General features: G+C 44.6%; 2 protein-coding genes across 2 annotated transcripts in view; one reads left to right on the plus strand and one right to left on the minus strand.

Annotated features, from left to right (window-relative positions):
- LOC118313257 (beta-1,3-galactosyltransferase 2-like) overlaps window positions 1-18,563 on the plus strand; it is a 104,896-nt gene that overhangs the window by 52,028 nt on the left and 34,305 nt on the right. The gene's annotated exons all lie outside the window — the stretch shown is intronic.
- The window catches only part of LOC118313251 (vasorin-like), a 29,943-nt gene continuing 20,707 nt past the window's right edge, over window positions 9,328-18,563 (minus strand). Inside the window, exon 2 of the mRNA XM_035638606.2 lies at window positions 9,328-14,335. Within this exon, the coding sequence (XP_035494499.1) occupies window positions 12,183-14,306 (2,124 nt within the window). The 5' untranslated portion in view covers window positions 14,307-14,335 and the 3' untranslated portion in view covers window positions 9,328-12,182. The remainder of the gene's footprint in view (window positions 14,336-18,563) is intronic.

An 18,563-nucleotide genomic window follows, 5' to 3' on the forward strand; every position in this document is an offset into this window, starting at 1 on the left:
ATTCGTATAGAAAAACCTTTCACACGGATTCAAAGTGTTTCACCAGTGATGAGCCGAAAAAATGGACCGAACTAATAAAAATGCCGACAATGAAATATTGTAGAGATAGATTTTGACCCAATTTTGTCTCTTGTGTGTGTGTGTGTGCGTGTGCGTGCGTGTGTGTGTCTGTGTGTGTGTGTGTGTGTGTGTGTGTGTTCTTGTGTGTGTGTGTGTGTGTGTGTGTGTGTGTGTGTGTGTGTGTGTGTGTCTGTGTGTGTGTGTGTGTGTGTGTGTGTGTGTGTGTGTGTGTGTGTGTGTGTGTGTGTGTGTGCGTGTGTGTTCAGTCTGTATTCCACGTCTCTCCCTCACAACGAGCACATAGCTGACCTCGTCCGTCTGGTCTCCGAGGTGAAATCCTCGTGCCCCTCGGCCGCCTGCACCTGCGACCCGAGTGTACTCTGCACCCGCCTCCGACGAGATTAAACATTTCATCACGCTCGGCCGTTTCAATGGAGACGGGACACAATTGTCTTTTGTTTGAGCAGGAACAACTCATAACTGAGAGGGAGGTCACTCATTTGTTTGGAGGCTCTTGGGGGGGGGGGGGGGGGCTCGTCTGTGTGAAAGGAAATGAGCTGATGTCTTGTCGGTCTGTCAGTGAGCCCAAAGAAGCCAAACATGACGGAGGAGCAGATGTAAAGTCTACATAAACGTATGGAAGACAAAGTTTGTAAGAAAAAGTGAATTGTACTCTCTGGGGATAGTTTATACATCCTGCGCTTGGACGTTGGAAAGAAGAGTCAGGAAAACAATTTTGAATCTAATGAAAAAAGAACCAAAGAGCACAATATGCTCATAAAGTGGCCGGGAACACTGTGAGTTTTATGAAATATTGGCGACGTGAGAGACGTACCCCACCCGACGTGAGGCCTTACGGCTCCTGCTCCTGCTCCGAGTGAACTGCAGTCTGATCACAGTCGCACATCTTGGGCTCGGACTCACAAACCAATCTTATATCCCGCCGGGTATTTGCAAATAGTCACTCACACGTTCGCTTGCTCTTTCCCGTCCCCATCCACGGAGAAGAAAAACTCAGCCCCCGACACATCAGCAGGAGGAAACAGTGAATCTGAAGGCCCAGGACTTTGGTTTGCAGAAACCGCACTGAAAAAACATAATCCACCCTGAGTTAAAAAACAAATGAGGAGTACGACGGCTGCCTCGTCTCAAAAAGCCACTGGAAAGTCCGAAGTATGTAAAACAGCCTGACGGGAGTTCATGAGAATGAACTTTTCTTCTCTTCTCTTCCTGATAAAGCAATTAGGCAACAATTCAACCTGCCAGTGTATCTGCTAAACTGCTTTTCAAGGGAATAAATAGTATAAGAATTTAAAAGTTAAGAGATTTTGGATGAGGCACTAATTCACGTCCTTGCTGTTAATTACATGAGAAGATGAACATCACTCTCATATCTGTCTGTTAAACTATTTCCTATAGCCAGGCTAGCTGTTCGCCCCTACTTCCAGTCTTTATGCTAAGCTAAGCTAACCGTCTCCTGGCTTGCAGCTTCATATTCAATGGAACGATCAGCAAGAATGCAAAGCACATTCCCTCAAACAACTCGTCCATGGGTCACGTGAAACATATATTTGAGATTCCATCAGATATGTACAGTAGTAACACAGTGTGGCAGCTTTCTTTTTTTGACGTGAGAGAATCAGTTCAGTTTTCACAGTAACAAGATTTAGTCAAATGTGGTTTGAAAGGAGCTTAAATAAACTAAAACCCTAAATTAAATTTCCTTTAAAGAAGTTTTAGAAGATGTCAGGCCACTTCTTTAAATCCGTTACGTCCAAACCAAAACTCAAACCAGTTTTCTGCTTCATACTTGTAGCTGGATAATCTGGCCAATAATCTAAAGTAAGGTTTGGCGGCAGCGGCAATGACTGTAAAGCTCTGCTTCATCTTCTTTTGTGAGTTAAAGAAACTAAAGAGGTTATGTGGCTTCGATTTACAGAACATTTTAGGTGGAGAAGAAATGAGAATCCAAAATCAAAGGGCAACAGGAAATTAAGATTACAGCGGATTAGAACATTCTTGAAAAATGAACGGGGTTGTGTCGTGCCAGTATCAAACCTTGTGAGTTGAAGTTTTAAGATTTGGAACAATAACATTCAAAATAAATTTCAATCAACATCAATCTTAATAAAAACTTGATTTTTGGTAAAAACAGAATTAAAGTGAGTCCTTTTTCTTATTGTTTTAAAGTCCTAAAAAATATATAATGCCGGGGTCCCAGTCTGGAATCTAAGAATTGACTTGGTGCCAACTGTGAAGCAGCACCGGTTTTGACCAGATGTAGCTACAGGAAACGGTAAAAGCCCCCACAACACTAACAAATACGACGTTGAATCTGAAATCAAAATGTTTGATATTGTCCAAATACAAATCACTTCCTCCCTCTCCCCCCTGTTCCTCCCCCTCAACCCTCCTCCTGACTCCTGCCATGTCCTCCGCCCCCTTCCTCCTTCCTGCCAGGTCATGTCCAAACCTGCCTCACATCTGGCCTGACAAACACCAATAAAACAGGGGCCTTTGTTATGGCAGGTTGGCAATTCAATAACTCAATTGGTATCAATTTAAGGGGGGGGGGACAAGAAGAACATTGGAGGGAAGAAGTGAGAGGTGAGGGAGCAATGGAAAGACAGAACAAAACTGGTGCATTTAGATGAGATGACTCTGGAAGACTGAGCAAGAATGTCTCGTAACTTTGTATAAAGTTACACTCTGGTGGGAGAGAAAATTAGAAGCGACGGTTTGGGAAAAAGAGGGAATGATGAAAAGCAAGTAATTAAAGATGACAGGGGGGAAGGAACTGGTGGCTGAAAATAGCCAAACACACCCTTTATTGTTGGTATAAGAGGGTATGAAGAGGCTGGCCCCTGGCCTGCTCCTGCCCGGGGTCAAAGGCCGCCTGTTGAGAGGGGAAAAGGTCAAGGGGGAACAAGCCCCGCAGCAGTTAAGTTATTTAGAGAGGGGCTTTGTTCTACAAAGCTGAGGAGGATAAACACGAGTGGAATAAAGAAAGAGAAACAAATCAAAACCAACCTATCTGTTGACGGGACGCTCTGTGAAGCTAGCAGCTTACTAGCTCAGTAGGTGGCAGCTGTAGTTAGCTTAGATTCAGAGCACGCTCAATGGATTCAAAGGTAACCCAACATCCATACCTCTTCTTTCGGTTCATATGTTCCGATCAACTGCAGATGACATCAGTTGACTCTGCACTTGTCCAATTACATCTAGCGCCAAAATGCAGTGCTAGTCCAGGAAGTACTGTGCTGCAGGGTGGTGAGTGGGTGATGAAGTGAGGCTGACTCATATGTGGAAGACCTGACTTCACATCCTCTCACAAACCCGCACTAACCTCCACTAAATCCTTAATTTTAACCAAGTGTTTTTGTTTCCCCATGCCGTAAGGGAAAGATCTGGTTCATTCCTTTTGTTCGACCTCAAAAAACAAAAGTTTTTATAGCTGCGCCAAAGGCCTACGCTGTCAGACAGGAGGAAAACCTTCTCGTAGGATAACGGCTCACCTCTTTAAGACAGTCCCGTCTCGGAAAACATTCTTTGTTTCAAGTTTTTTACGTGAAAAATAACTGTACTGTAGGTCAAAACTTATATATGTGGCTGAACTGTGTATGGTCAGAGTACGAACTTGCCGACGTAGAGGAAAATGTCTGTGGAACAAATGTAAACAGTTAGTCGCTCTCAGATATATCCCCTTTTCTAGTGGAGGGCTGTTGCGGTCTGGCCAATAAGGGAGCCAGAAAGAGAAGTTCAAACCCTGGTTCCACTACTCCGCTGACCAATCACAGTATGAAGTGGTTATAAATGTCGGATATACCATAGTTGACATGTGCAGACATTGTAGAGAGCGACAATGAGACAAAACTTTGCGTTGGGCGCCATAAAACAAATCAAACTCTGTTGTTTGCGGACTATTGTAAATTAGTTCTACAATATTAAACCACTGCCTTTCCCTTACTGTATGCGAGGTAGAACTCTTGCAAGCCCAAGAAAAGCAAAGGTGTTTTCATTTTGATGAACAAGTATTTTAGAGTTTATTTTCAGTGTTTCAAAGGGTTTCATTTGACCAAATTATCTAAATCCAACATCATAAAAAAAAGGACTAATGTTTTTTAATGTCAAAACAAGAAATTATAGATTTAAATTTCCGTACGTTTTACAGCCATTGTCAGCCCTGTGATTCCTCCCGGGAGCGGTGCCTCGGACGTGTCTGCACGCATGAATGCGCCTTCCCATGCTCATGCGTGATTCATGCCCCTTGCACATTGTATGCATGTTTGCGAGCATACGCGGTGTACAGGCACACGGTGTAGTGTTAGTCTCGTCTGTTATGCTTTGCAGCGAAGGCCCCAAAGAAGGTGCAAGTCCTCGGTAATCCCTGCTCTGCGCACTCATGTCATCTCCTATCACAACATGACCCTGCCTGGCCCCGAGGGGCCTGTTGTTGAGCCGCAAAAAAATTCTGGAGCCCAATAAAACCCTCGGCTGCTGCTCCAAGGCAGGAGCACAATCGCCATCCCATCACCTGCTGACCGCGCTTTCTTTTCGTTCAGTCCTCCTTCCATTCTGCTCTTCCTCTAGTTTGATTCCTCTTCTGATAGTTTCATGACAGTGTGACCACAGAAAAATTCAAATTTCCATCTCCTTAGTTCTAATTCCAGTCTGTCTTCATCTTCACAATTTCATCTACTCTATTAGTGGAGTTAGAGATGGCCTCCAGAACTCCAGTCCCCTTTGGAAAATGCGTTTCATCCAACAGTTCCAACAGATCTGCGCGATCTCGAGGTAGCCCTGTGCTGTGCTCTGTCACTTTTCCGTCCAACTTCAAATTGTGCCTCGGAGAACATGGAAGTCATTAGGAGCCCTGGGTAAGAGGAGACCTCTGGGTTCCTCGGGTAAATGAATGGCAATTAAAGCTGATTAAATTAAACCGTGTGTTGTTGTTCAGAGAAGGAAAAGAGCCATCCACGGCTTTTATCCACTGTGATTTTCTCGTGAGAACTAGGGAACATGAGAACTCTTGTGTGGGAAGCCATTTTGGAGAGAACTACAAAGTGAGGCTCCTCTTAAAGTGATTCAGCTCAGCCTTTTTAGGTGATTGATTTTGTCCAAAAGAAGTGAAGTGAACGCTGACGTGTCCACCGGGGTTTAGTCGGTTAGTCAGTTCTTTTCTTCATTCAACCACGAGTCAGGATAAATGATCACTGTCCACGAATCCTACGAAACAAGTATCTCAAGTTTATATCCTACACTTCCCTACTCTGGACTTCAACGGCTCTTACTGAGGACAAGTCTTTACAAACGGGTCACATTCTTTCAATACGTAGCCAATCCATGATCATTCCATAAGCCTATGTTTATTTTGGTAAACATGACGACCAAGGCTTAGCACATCTCCCTCTGTTTTGGTGGCTATTTCCACAGATGCTTCTATAGGTCATATCTTAGGGTATAGCGACAGACAACTTTTGTGGTTGTTCAGATTGGAGAAACTTGTTGGAATCTCCTCCCGCAGAAGACGTAAGGTCCACTTTCTGTAAAATCTTCCTAAAAGCCAGTAAGTGGCCGTTCTCTTCTCCAAGCTGAGACATAAAAACTCCTGTTCACAATTCCCCCCTTAAAGATTAGAAATGCATTCTGGAAAAAGGATCTGTGTCACGAATCGGTGCCAAAAGATTTGGTGCCGTTCGTAAAATGGTTTTCAACACTGACGTATATGTGGAACCCTTTTAACTCAGACATCCAAGATCTTTGTGTCCGAATTTTTTCTTTAAATACCATCGGCCTCCGAAGGACATAAACCAGTGCCTTGAGTGTGCGAGCAGCTGTAGTTAACATTCTCTCGCCGGCCCTCATATATAGCACAGGTATGTCAGCATTGATAGAAAGATATATGGCAGCATCTGGAATTCGCAGTTGTAATATGGTAAGTTATAGTATATATATACACACAAGAATGTGCACACACACACAACGAGTGGGAGAGGGCTACAAGAGGCTTGTATGGTCCGTTTAAACCATTATCAAGTCCAACAATCTGTCTGCAGTTGGATTTCACCCCATTCTGTGCTCGCTCCATCTATCCACCCCCAGCGAGCTCCGGCTGCTTTCATTACAACCAGATTGTTCAAATAAATCAAGCTCTCTCCCCCTCCCCTGCTTTCTTTCTTTCTTTCCCCCCCCCCTCTCTCTCTCTGTCTCTTTCTTTTCTCCCTGTGCCCTACAGCAGTCCATGTGGAGCAAGGCCGCTAAACGAGAAGCACATTTTGGGCCTGATGAGGGTGATGGGCTGTGAAGTTGGGGTTTGTTTCAATTCAGCGGCCTCGCTGTGGCTCCGTTTTGTGGTGTAGAATGTGTCGACTAACTACGGAAGTGCGCTGGTTCATTAGACTCAAATCGATACGTATCAACAAAATGAAAGCAACCTTTGGTCGTGTTGGGAACCTGCTACTCCTTTGAATTGTTTCTGAAGGTGTTACAATGTCTGCTCTAAAGTTTGCCTGCTTTACATTGATCTGAAACACCTTTTGTAGTCTAGATGAACTTTGAATTGAAATTACACAGTTAAAATGTTGTTCCCAAATTGAACTGAAGATGTTTTGTTAAATATAACTTTTGTGTTATTAGTAAATGTTTTGCGTTAGTTCCTAATAAGTCGACTGCTTTTTTAAGTTGTGGAAATAAAAAACCTCATGTTGCGTGTGAAGTAACAAAAACGCAACATCAATTCAATTACAGGTGGCACAGGAAGCTGTCAGGAGATTGATCTCTGTGGTGCACGTCCAACAGGTCTGGCTGCTCAGTTCTCTCAAGACGGATGTTTTCAGATATGAACGACTGCAAATATCCGGAAAATTGGGTTAGCCATTCGCAAATGAAGGACTCAACAGGAGATTGAGTCCGATGTGTCCTTCTGTATTGTCACATGGGCTCACCCAGACATCCGGGGAATTTTTACCAGGGTACAGGCAGAAAAGGTTACCAAAATATTCGCAGAGCGACATTTCCGGGAAGCGGCTTCAAATCCCCCCCCCCCCCCCCCCCCCCCCCCCCCCCCGACATGACTCCCAACACTCCCGGTGCTGTCAGATGACCTGGTCTTCTCGTTCCACAGCCCCTGGTCCACTTCACAAGTATAAGAACCTGGTATGTCTAGACTTCTAGAATTACTGCTCTTGTAATCGTCATATTAATCTTATTTGACTCGATAATAATCAGGGTACAGGCAGCACTGCTTGTCTATGTGTAAAAGTTCGCTTTTAAAAAAATAAAACCTTCCCCAGTTCATCACAAAAAAACATCGCTTGTATCCATATCTTTGACAGGTTCCTGCAACAGCACACCGCATTCCATTTGAACATTACATAATGTCTGTTATGTTTCTGGGATAACAAACTGTCATGAACACTGGTTCGGACTGGAGAGCTTTTCCGGAGTGTATTTTTCCAGCTTCTTGGTGAATTCCTTTTTTCACAGAGAAGCGGGCAAAAAAAAAAAATGTTCCAGACAGTCGCAAACAAACTCCGGTGGCTCCATTTGAGTTTCCTGTTATGTCACTCTCTGCTATTATGACATTTTACAAGGCTTATATCAACTTTTATGTACACTACCCACAGCTCTGCCAAATCCTAAAAGAGGAAATCACTGGGCCTTAACTGCCACCGATATAGTACGGCATCCACGGCTACATCCTTTAAAAACTGGGTTTAGCAAACACACAAAACAACCAAACAAAATCGTTTGCCCCCGCAGTAATTTTCTGCGGAATTTGGGATGATAATCTAAAAAACCTGCCTTCTGAGCCACAGTGGCCGCTGTCAGTCCTCCAGCTTTTTAAAGAGAATCCCCTTTATTTGAATCTCTTTATCATGAGAGACTCCAGACTTCTCTGGACTAAATAATTATTGAACTGGAAAACTGTGACTGATCCAGACCTCAGCATGAGGTTGTGTTTCATGGACAACATTGTGCAACATTTTGGGACATTTGAATTCTCACATTCAGCCCCTCAGAAAAAGTCCAGGACAATGTTCGGACTTCAGAACCTGACCTTTGCCCTCCATGCTGCCTGCGACAGAGGCTCCGCCCACAAAAAAAGGGTAGCATTTCCCATTTCACTGTGTAGGGGCTGAATCCTAATGGAAAACAAACTGTATTGTCTGTGCCAGCTCTTAAAAAGCTGTTCAAATATGAAATACTAGTTGACCAGTGTATCACCACTACTGCTGATGGAGGTTTTAAGTAAACTTGCAGCTTCATATGCTTCCTCCACTCTGTGTAAGTGGATTTCTGTGCCCTTGCGGTTGGCCGCACACTGTTCAGGATTTTACCAGGCTTCACTGTCACGGCCTGTACCGAGTGACACCTGTGTTTTTCCTGTGCTCCTCCCAGGTTGGATCGGTCTGTCTCTCCGACACGTCTTTGTGAAATTTTGCAAAAGATCCACTGCACCACTCCGACTCCAGTATTTGTTGTATCAGAGCAGACATACCTAAGCAGTGAAGTCACCTTTGTCTCCACTTGGCCGGCCAGGAATTTCTGATCAGTGACGCAATACTGAGCAAAGACTGTTTATATGTGAATTAATAATCTACATTTTCACTTGGTGGGAAAGATTCACCGGCTGCTCAGAATTTCCAGTTGCATCTTGTATGGCTCACTGTATGAGTTTGGACTTTTGTTTTGTTGAGTGGGTTAGAGGATGTTTTTAAAAAAAAAAGTAAATGTAAGTCAGCACTAAACCAGCCATTGGCAGAAGCAGCAGAACCATGTAATCTGGAAACTGTGGGTTGTTCTGTATATTTTTCCACCAACATCTGTTCTTGGCTATTAGCGGGGGGGAAATACAGCCAATGACCTCCGTCGACTCACCACCATAACGTCATAAAGTAATCAGGTTGTGGTTGAGGTTTGTGTGTGTGTGTGTGTGTGTGTGTGTGTGTGTGTGTGTGTGTGTGTGTGTGTGTGTGTGTGTGTGTGTGTGTGTGTGTGTGTGTGTGTGTGTGTGTGTGTGTGTGTGTGTGCGTGTGCGTAATACTGAGAGATACAGGCTGTTGTGAGAGGTGGAAATCCTTGTTCATTCAAAAACGGACTTGCGAACTATAACATGACCAAAATTCCTATAAATCCACAAGGAGGGAAAACTGTTACTCGCTACTGAGCCCATTAACATGTACATTACTACACCATTAAAAACACATAAAAGTGTCTAGAAGAAAACAGCAAAAAAAAGAAACCGGCCAAACCAAACCACAGGCATTTTGTCATTAAGGCATTTTTAATACTGCTCTTTTTTTATTCTCAGCATTGGTTTTCTGGCAGACATGTACACAAAGACGTAATCGACGTAACTGACAAACATGAAACAACTTAAAGAGAAGAAAAAGAAAAGAAGCATCCCCTAAATACAACAGGCAAGATACTGTAACAAGCATGTGGAAAATATTTCAAACATTTCCTGCCTCCTCTCACTTTACGAAGCAATACAGCGTGATTTCCAGTTGATGGATTGGGGCGGGGGGGGGGGGGAATACTGTATATGAGCATCTGTGTCTGTGTTTACACTGTAATATTGACAGAGTGAAGAAAGTAGAGAAGCCGGATAATGGTGAGTTGATTTTGGACAGTACTGGAGTGTAGCGCACGGGCTCAATTGTAAAGAAGGCAACGTACTGTGGATGTGGACGCAAACACACACACACACACATTTTTTAAAACTGGCTGAATTGACCACATTACATTTTTCTTTCTTCATTTTTTGTTTGTAATGTAATATGATAAAATGTCTTATGAGGCAAAAAATAAAGGCCCTTTAGTTCCTGAAATACACGTCAGCGTGTCATGTGACACTGCAAGATCTCGGCAAAGGCTCGCGATGCTGCCAAGGCACGTCTGTGTAAACCTGTTTTAACTTTTTGCGGTTTTAAAGAACGAGCGCTAAAAGCTTGTGACATTCCTCTGCCTCAGACAGGAAAGGAAAAAAAAACACAATAAATAACTAAGAAGGGTGCATTTCACAGTCTGGTTATGCAGCAAACAAGCAAAACAACGGTCTCCAAAGACGCAAGCCAAGGAAAAAACGCAGGGTGGTTAAAGTGGAGACAACGAAAAGCAAGAGGGGAACGCTGCAGAGTGTCGCCTCACTGCGAGTCTGTGGAGTTGACATGTTCTCCTCGCGCTCTGGTTTCCGCCCACAGTCCAAAGACATGCAGGTTAGGTCAACTGGCAACTCTCACTTGCCTGTAGCGTTGAACGTAAGCCTGATTGGTTGTTTGTCTCTGTACATCAGCTCTGTGGCGACCAGGGTATACCCCGCCTCTTGCCCAATGTCAGCTGGGATTGGCTCCACCACCCCCCCCCCCCCCCCCCCCCCCCCCCCCCCCCAAAAGACCCTCAAAGCATAAGTGGTATAGCTAATGAATGGATAGAACACTGTTTCGACCATATCTTGGCAATGAGACAGTCAGCAGGGGAAAAAAACTGGAGTGTAAAACTTACTGACACACGCAGCACATTGCCGCGACTCTCTTTGAACTCGCTTTCTTTCCTCGGCACATGTGTGCCACTTAACAGGAGTGGCCTCTGTGGCAAAAGGCCTCTGAACATAGTTTTGGGATACGTTGGCAGTCAAAAAACAGTCTGAGGCTCGGCTTAACTGTGTCCTTGTGAAGCGTTGGCAGACCTGGCAGACAGAGTAAAGTGTCTGACACTTGACATTTAGATTAAAAAAAAGTTCCTCAGATGCATTGCACGTCGGCATTCTGCATAGACAACAGACTTTTTAATTGAGTTATTTCATTAAAACGTTTTAGTTTATTATTGCTAGTCGCTTTTAGTGCTGGTCCAAAAAAACTAAACTAGTGATTTCCTTCTACACTCACTAGACGGAGATCGGGAAAGTTTAAGCTTCACGTTAGCTAAAATGCAAATTAGCAAATCTATGATGATTTTAGATTTTTTTTTAAGGGGGAAAAAAATGCATAAAGTTTCAACTGACAACAATTGCAATACCGTATGAACATCAACAGCAACAACAAAAAAGGCAACAATAATGGAAAAGAAAACAGAACAAAAACAGAAAAACATGATATCAGCTTAGACAAAGCAGTCTTCTCGTCACAGCACAGAACAATGCAGGCAAAGTCCATTTACAATGGCTCTTCGTTCAGTCCATTTATCTAACAGCAAATGTGTCTCCTGCGGAGCCAGAAGCGTTGGGATGTGTGGAAAGAACTATTGTAGATCTGTAAACACTGAAATATCCAAAGTCGCATGTGAAGAAGCTTGAAGATTAGATCATGTCAACTGTAAAATATGGAGTTTAGGCAGCTTCTATTATCATCAACCCATTACTAGCTTTATGTAATATTTATGTGACCATCAGTCTTTTGGCAGTTCGTCACGGAGACTCCAAAAAGGAAGGGGATATTTCTTTTCAGTGCAAGTTCTTTTTATAATTCCCATGGAGCAGGTGGCGTTGGTCAAACCCCCATTTTGTACCAGGACCTGGGGTCCAGGCAAGTCTACATCTAGATCGCTGTTTTCACTGAAACCGCCGTCATTTCCTTGACTTCTGTCGCCCAAACCCTGCGGCACCTTTCTCCTTCTTGTATCTCCCAAATCCAGCAACAGGATTACAGCTCATTCACATAGTTTCTTTTGTATAAACAAAATAAAAATAAAATGAGCGATTGAATACAGTTGTGTCTACGCAAAAAGGCACTTCCGTTTTCACTCTTGCTACTGAGACCAATCTTTTCGATTGCACGTAGTTAAATCACTTGGTTAGGTCTCACCAGCATCAAACTCAGCTGGATGACTTTAAACCACATCCTGTTTGTTGTCCCACAGTGGCTTAGCACATTGCCAATATGCTACGTAATTTTCATCATTCAGTATCATTTCATATCTTTGAAATAGATTATCCTTTCTGAAGTGTTATCATTTAGACAAGTCCAAATAAGTAAGTTTCACTTTTCAAATTGTGGATATGTGAAATTGGAATGAAAATTAGATTTTTAACCACTAAATGAGCCATCACAGGATCTCACAAGTCCTGATGGGCCAGCCCGCTCACTCCAAAATCGTTCCAAGTGTTTGTATTTTATTGCATCTTAGAAATATGATGGCTTTAGTGATGCAAGATTGTTATTGGATGGGCAATGTCCTTGCATTAAGGGTACCTCATAGTCCAAGCCCCCATTTTGTTGCGAAGATGGAGGTGGCTGAGGAGTGTGACAGCGGTCAATCTCAGGCTGTTTCTGCGATAGTGTACCATTTCCCCCATTCTCCAGGCAGGCCTTGATCCCCTCCATTTCCATGGGATCCGGATCAGCTGGGCCCAGCTCCAGCTCCATTCCCGCCTTGGCCTGCCTTCTCTTCCGCAGACAGATGATCGTCCCAGCCACCACGGCCAACCCCAACACCAGTGCCAAGGCAGCCAGGGCAGGGATCAGAGTATATGTTACCTGGCTCTGTGTCTCCACCCTGGGCTCTAAGGATGTCAGTGGAACCCCAGTGCGAGCCTCTGTACACGACCCTGTTTCCACAGAGCTGTTGGCCCTAGAGTTGACTCTTTCACCCAGGGGACTGGCGCATACTGAGTAGGTACAGTTGGGTCTTAAACCGCGTAAAGTGTACTCAGGGTAGGATGCCGGTACACTCAGGATAATGGGGCGGCGGTCAGGCCCTGAGAGGTTACGGTAGGTCAACCTGATGCCACGGATGTGTGGCCGTGTCTCGATGAAGCGGTGCAGGTCAAGAAGGATAGATGTTGAGGTCACCTGCCGTGAGCTGATGGCATCAAGTTCCTCGGGCATGGGGGGGGCAACTATTGAAACTTCTGTTGCCAAAGGTTTTGGTGGCTCTGGAACTTCATCCACATTTTCACAGTAGAGACCAGAGGTTCCAGAGGGACAAAGACAGCTGAGTTGACCCAGTGGATCAAAATTACAAGTGCCCCCATTGAGGCAGATGTTTGCTGGGCAGATGTGCTGCTCGTATTCCCCACTGGTGGAGCTAGGGGAGACTGGAGGTTCTGCTGGAAGGGGATAGCTGTCTGTTTTAGAGGAGACTGTTTCATCACTGGGTGGTGGAGGAGGAGGAAGAGCATTGGTATCGGTGGATTCGGGATGTGTGGTGAGCATCTGGGGAACGGGAGTACTTCCAGTGGGGGAGCCAATGAGTACTGTTGTGGAAGGTGGACATCCAAAATCTTTGTGCTCCAGTGCTGAAAGCATCTTACCAGCATTAACTAGAGGGAAGTGACATCTGGTTTCTTCTGGTCTCCCAAGTTCCACATCCTTCTCTTTTAGCCACACAGGGAACCAGGCTAATGGACACAAGCAGTTAAATGGGTTCTCAGCTGCTGTCAGGTGCATCAACTTTGGGAATATCTGGAAGAAACTCTTGGGAAAACTCTGGAGATTAAGTCCACTGAGATCCAGTTCTTGTAGTCCAGTCAGTCTCTGAAAGTCCTCCATCCTGAGCTCACCAAATTGGTTGGCTGCCAGGTTGAGCTTGATCAGTCCCTTAAGGGAGTCTTGCTTTAAGGCATGTGGCACCTCAGTTAACTGGTTCATGGAGATGTCAAGCTCATGGAGATTCCCCAAGGAGGCTATGAGATCCTCATCTACAGAAGTAAGCCCCAGAGAGGCCACCTTCAGGGCTTCCAGGTGAGGAGTCTGGAGGTCTGAGGGTCCCAAGGCGGGGATGTTGTTGTTGCTGAGATCTAGAAGCAGAAGACTAGGGAAATGAAGGGATGGCAACGATGTGAGCTGGTTCCCTTGGAGTTTGAGCTCCAGTAGCATCTCTAAACCTTCAAAAGCTTCTAAATGTATACTCTGAATGGTGTTTCCATGGAGATACAGCCTCTCCAGCTGGACTAACCCAGAAAAACTGCCTTTGGAAATGTGGGTAATGTGATTCGAGGACAGGTCCAGGTTCTTCAGCTTCGACAGCATCTCAAACACACCATCTGGTATTTCTGCCAGCTTATTCTGGCTCAGATCTAGCATCTCCAATTCCACCAGGCCTTTGAAGTCATCTTGGGACAAAGTGTTGATGCCATTCTGGAAGATGTAGAGTTCTTTGGAGGTGGTGGGGACATGGGGCACAGTGCCGGAGCGTCGATTAATGCAGAATATAGAGTCCGGGATCGGGCAAGAACAGTCTGCTGGGCAGTCAGAGGATAACACGCAACCAGACGAGAGGAACAAGAGCAGGAAGTAAGGGAACATGGTGGCCCTCGGTGTTGAGGCCCAAATCTCTAAAAGACAAAAGAGAGAAAAGGATAGATGTTAGTCATCATTCTTATACAAAAATGTTACAGTATGAAACAAACTATAAGACAATAAACACTGAAATGGGACATTAAAACAGACTGTGCATACGTAGACAGTCACAAGATGTTGTTACAAATGATTATGTGTAAGTTGAGTAAGTCATTTTCTCAGTGCAATTCCTAAAGCTTCAGTTCTTTTTAATTTGCTCATAAAAAAAATGCCTGAGGAATTATTCTTTATCCTTTGCAAATCACATCCATACATTCACATTCAGCATGCAAGCACAAACAAGCACACTTTGGCACAATCAACAACCCCTAACTCCCACACTCACACAGGCAAACATACACAAACAGTCACACTAACTGCTCCATCATAGTGAATTTTATGTTTTTTGTCCTTAATTAGAACAAGGTTAGACACATCAGGGATCAAGACCCACAGGCCAATGCCATGGGTTAACACAGCCCACCCAGGGTGACCCCTCCTGGGGTAAGTGAGAAACCTTTTCAGCCTCTTCCCTGTGTTTATGACACAGTCCTTAGTCCGTGAAACCCAGTCTGCGGTAGAGCAGTTGGACACTCGCAGCCACACGGCTACAACATACAAACATAACCAGAGCAAATATGCTTTGAGTGTGAAGGCACACACACACACACACACACACACACACACACACACACGTGAACATTCAATCATGTTTTTACACATTTGCCTTATCATGTTACCAGAAAAATGGGCACCACACAAGAGGCAAGACGCCGTGTTTTGGGGTATTGATACGTGTGAGAGAGAATGTATGTGTTAGACAGAATGGGAGGAAGGACTTGGACAACTTTCTCTAATTTATAACACTGTGGCAAACTCATGAATGTGCTTATTTGTGTGCTTGTGTCACTATAACAGCACAAGCTTTTATCAACCAAACTTTCCAAACACAGCTGTGCAAATTACCCCTGCCTCTTATCCTTGTTTTCTACCTTTGCTTTCCGGTGGGTGGGCCCACAAAATCTTGTGCCATCAACAAAATAAACTAAAAATTTAAAATAATAAGAGTACTTTCGATACCACTGAGTGGGAAATTGGTCTCAATCTTTGGCCTTTAGTCTGCCGCCAGTATCTTCCTGTCAACTTCTAATGAAAAATGCAGGACATATCCCTTCGTCACCTCTTCTATTTCTTCCCTCTTTCATCGCTCCCCCTCTCCTCTCGCCTCTGACATGGGTTGTGTTAGTAAACTCTTGCACTCCTGCCCTTTCCAAGACTCCTGACGTGGAAGTGAAGGAGAAACCCAAGATTTTTTTAATGAAGCCAGGCGCGCACCTCCGGCCCCATGCCTCTGTTCAATGCAGTGACCGAGGTCAGGGCTCGTGGGTGATGTAGGAATTTGCCATATTCCTTATTAAGCACGGAAGGAAATGAGGGAATGAATATGAACCAGAAGCTGCCAAAGCTGACAGTCTTCTTGCAGGACTTCAGTGGCACTTCAGGAAAAGACCACGCCTCTAACCTGCTACTCACACAACAGACTAAACAATGTGCCACGCTTTCATTTTGCTTGTCTGTTAAAACCACTCCTCAGCATCTTCCTAAAGCTTTTCTGTTTTACAGAACGCCACCACAACATGCTGACAACTACAGTATGTCTATGAGGTGGGAAAAAAACTGAATAAACCTCTCTCGATCTGCTATGTATTGCGGCAAACCACAGAGGGATGTGTGTGACGGGAAGTTTCATAAATCGGTTTCCAATTAGATTATTCTGTTTCCGTATGAGTCTTGTTGGTACAGCGTTTGTATCAAATTGGAGGTGAAACCAAGTGTTTCAGACAGAGGCTGAATGGAGTAGCTGCAGGAATGAACCGTCTGAGGAAACTGATGTGTTTTCTGAACATTAGAGCGCGTAAACCTTTTCAAGTGGTAACCCAAATTAAAATTAGGAACCTGAATGGGAGCATAATATGTCTCCTTTAACCAGATGATTTCTGAGGACAGGTTAAAAAAAGACCCCACGACAGTTAACGTTCCGTTGCAAGCTTGATTACAGCACATTTTATTTCCAGGCTTTAAAAAAATTGGTCCAAGAGTTGCATTTTTATTTCAGAATTTTTACATATAACACTATCAAATAATAATGTTAGGGACAAAGTTGCAGGACACTAACGTTAGCTGTTGTCTAATCGTAGCTAATGAGCAATCAAATATGTTGTTTGACCTGTGTTTATACGACTTGCAACCTGGATCACAGCAGTGTACTGTACATTTTACGACTATAAAAAGCATTTGAGCGTCCAACCCTGAGAGGGACGTCGCAGGAAAGTGGCCGCCGTGCGAATATGGTGAACTACATATGACCGGCACGCTGCGTTAGTGCCAACGTGACCGTGTTATTAATAACTCTGTGCAAAGAGACGAGTGGAGGCGGCAAAGCAGCTCGCGTAAAGACACCGCCTGCCATCGCGCCGCTGAAGTCGCCCAACCACTCTGTCACCAACACATTGAAAGTGTCCGACTACACGCTGCACTGATGACCGAGTATGTCTGCAATGCCGAGATCGGCTTTTTGTTTAAGGCACATGTGTCGGCGCAGGAATCCAGATCTCTCTTTGTGCGCAGTCACTCCGGCTTTTATGGAACAGTAACAGGGATGTAGCGAGGGCTGATCGTCATTCCTTTTAAGGGTTCTGCTGGTGGCAAACTGGTTAAGTGAATAATGCGACCACAGGAGGGAGGGACATGAATTAATGAAATATGAATGAAGGAATAATTGTGTTCCAGGGAAAGAAATCAGAAACTAATCACGCACGATGGAAGGCGGCGTTTCTTTGGACGAGTCTTACAGGTGTGCATATGAACATTACCACAACAGGCTTCACCCCCGAGGTTACCATCTCATCCTTTCATAGAACACGCCTGCCGTTTTTGAAGCCCAAGTCAACAGTGTGCGTGCGGTGCTTGTGTCAGGACACGCACCGGAGAGCAAAGCGCGTCATCCTCAGCCTCTCGGCAGGTTGCATTCAGGGAAACCGTCTGCTGTGCTCGACCGCCGGGAGGATACGGACTCAGACCTCCATGACGGCGAGGCATCCGCCCTGCCGACGCCTCCCAGTTTAAAGAAACTCGATCCCTTCACACTTCATACCTGAGGCCGACATCTGACCTCCCCCGTAGATAGGGGGGGGACAAAAGACAAGTTTTCTCTTTTAAGGTTAAAAAGTGTTGGGTTTTTTTCTACGTCAGTGACTTTTAGTGTTGCCAGCGGTGACGGCACCTCCATGTCGGTGTGGCTTCACTGCGACGTTGTTTTTACTGTATTTTTTTATGTTTCTCCACCATTCAGATTGAGGAAGCGTCTCACGAGATGTGTCCATTGACTTTGATTTACCTTAAGGCCTCCATCTCTTTCTTTAAATTTCCAAATCATGCTTGTGCGATTTTGCCATGTTCCTGATCCTCCAATTTATGAATCAACTGATAACTTATTGCATGATTAAGGTTTCCTTTTTCTAGACTTGTTTTGCTGAAAGTTTAGTCCTTCAGTGCGGGATTCGTGTTCTCATACTTTGTTCAATGCAGTGTAGAGCACTAAGTTCTCTGATTTCAGCTTCTTAAATGTGAATATTTCCTGGTTTCTTTGCTCCTCTGTGACAGCGAACTGAATATCTCGTTTTGTGTGTTGCCCCTGATTTGATGTTATTCAACAGTGTTACACTTCACATTTTGAAACCTGTACATATCATAGCAGCTGATTGTTGTTGTGTCTTTTAGGACTAATTGAAATGCTTCTCTTGTGCCACGCAGTTCAACCATGTAAAAGACGTAAAGCTCTTCAGACAAACTTGGCAGAAGTGTGGTCAACCGGTGTTTGTCAAGCCGAGCGGAAACGCTGTACATGCAGTATTTTTTCCAAAGAACACGCGTGAAAGCAGATCTATTCTTCAACTGCTTCATATATAAATCCTCCAATTTGACGGGATTGGTGGGAGGGAAGCAGGGACACAGAAAGAGAAGGAGTGGTGAACGCAAACAGCTCCCAGATTAATCTGAGCATGTCAGTCTATTTTAACACCTTGAACCTGGTGGTTCCTTTTGTTTGATTCTGGTCGCGGGCCAACATCAGAAAGCCAAGAATCTGCGTTCTGCAGATCATTAACGTGCAAAACATGCACAGCAGTGGAGCCCCGCGAGCAATCCGCCCCGCGCTTCACGCTG

This window comes from Scophthalmus maximus, chromosome 8 (assembly GCF_022379125.1).
Source record: "Scophthalmus maximus strain ysfricsl-2021 chromosome 8, ASM2237912v1, whole genome shotgun sequence".
Lineage (NCBI taxonomy): Eukaryota > Metazoa > Chordata > Actinopteri > Pleuronectiformes > Scophthalmidae > Scophthalmus > Scophthalmus maximus.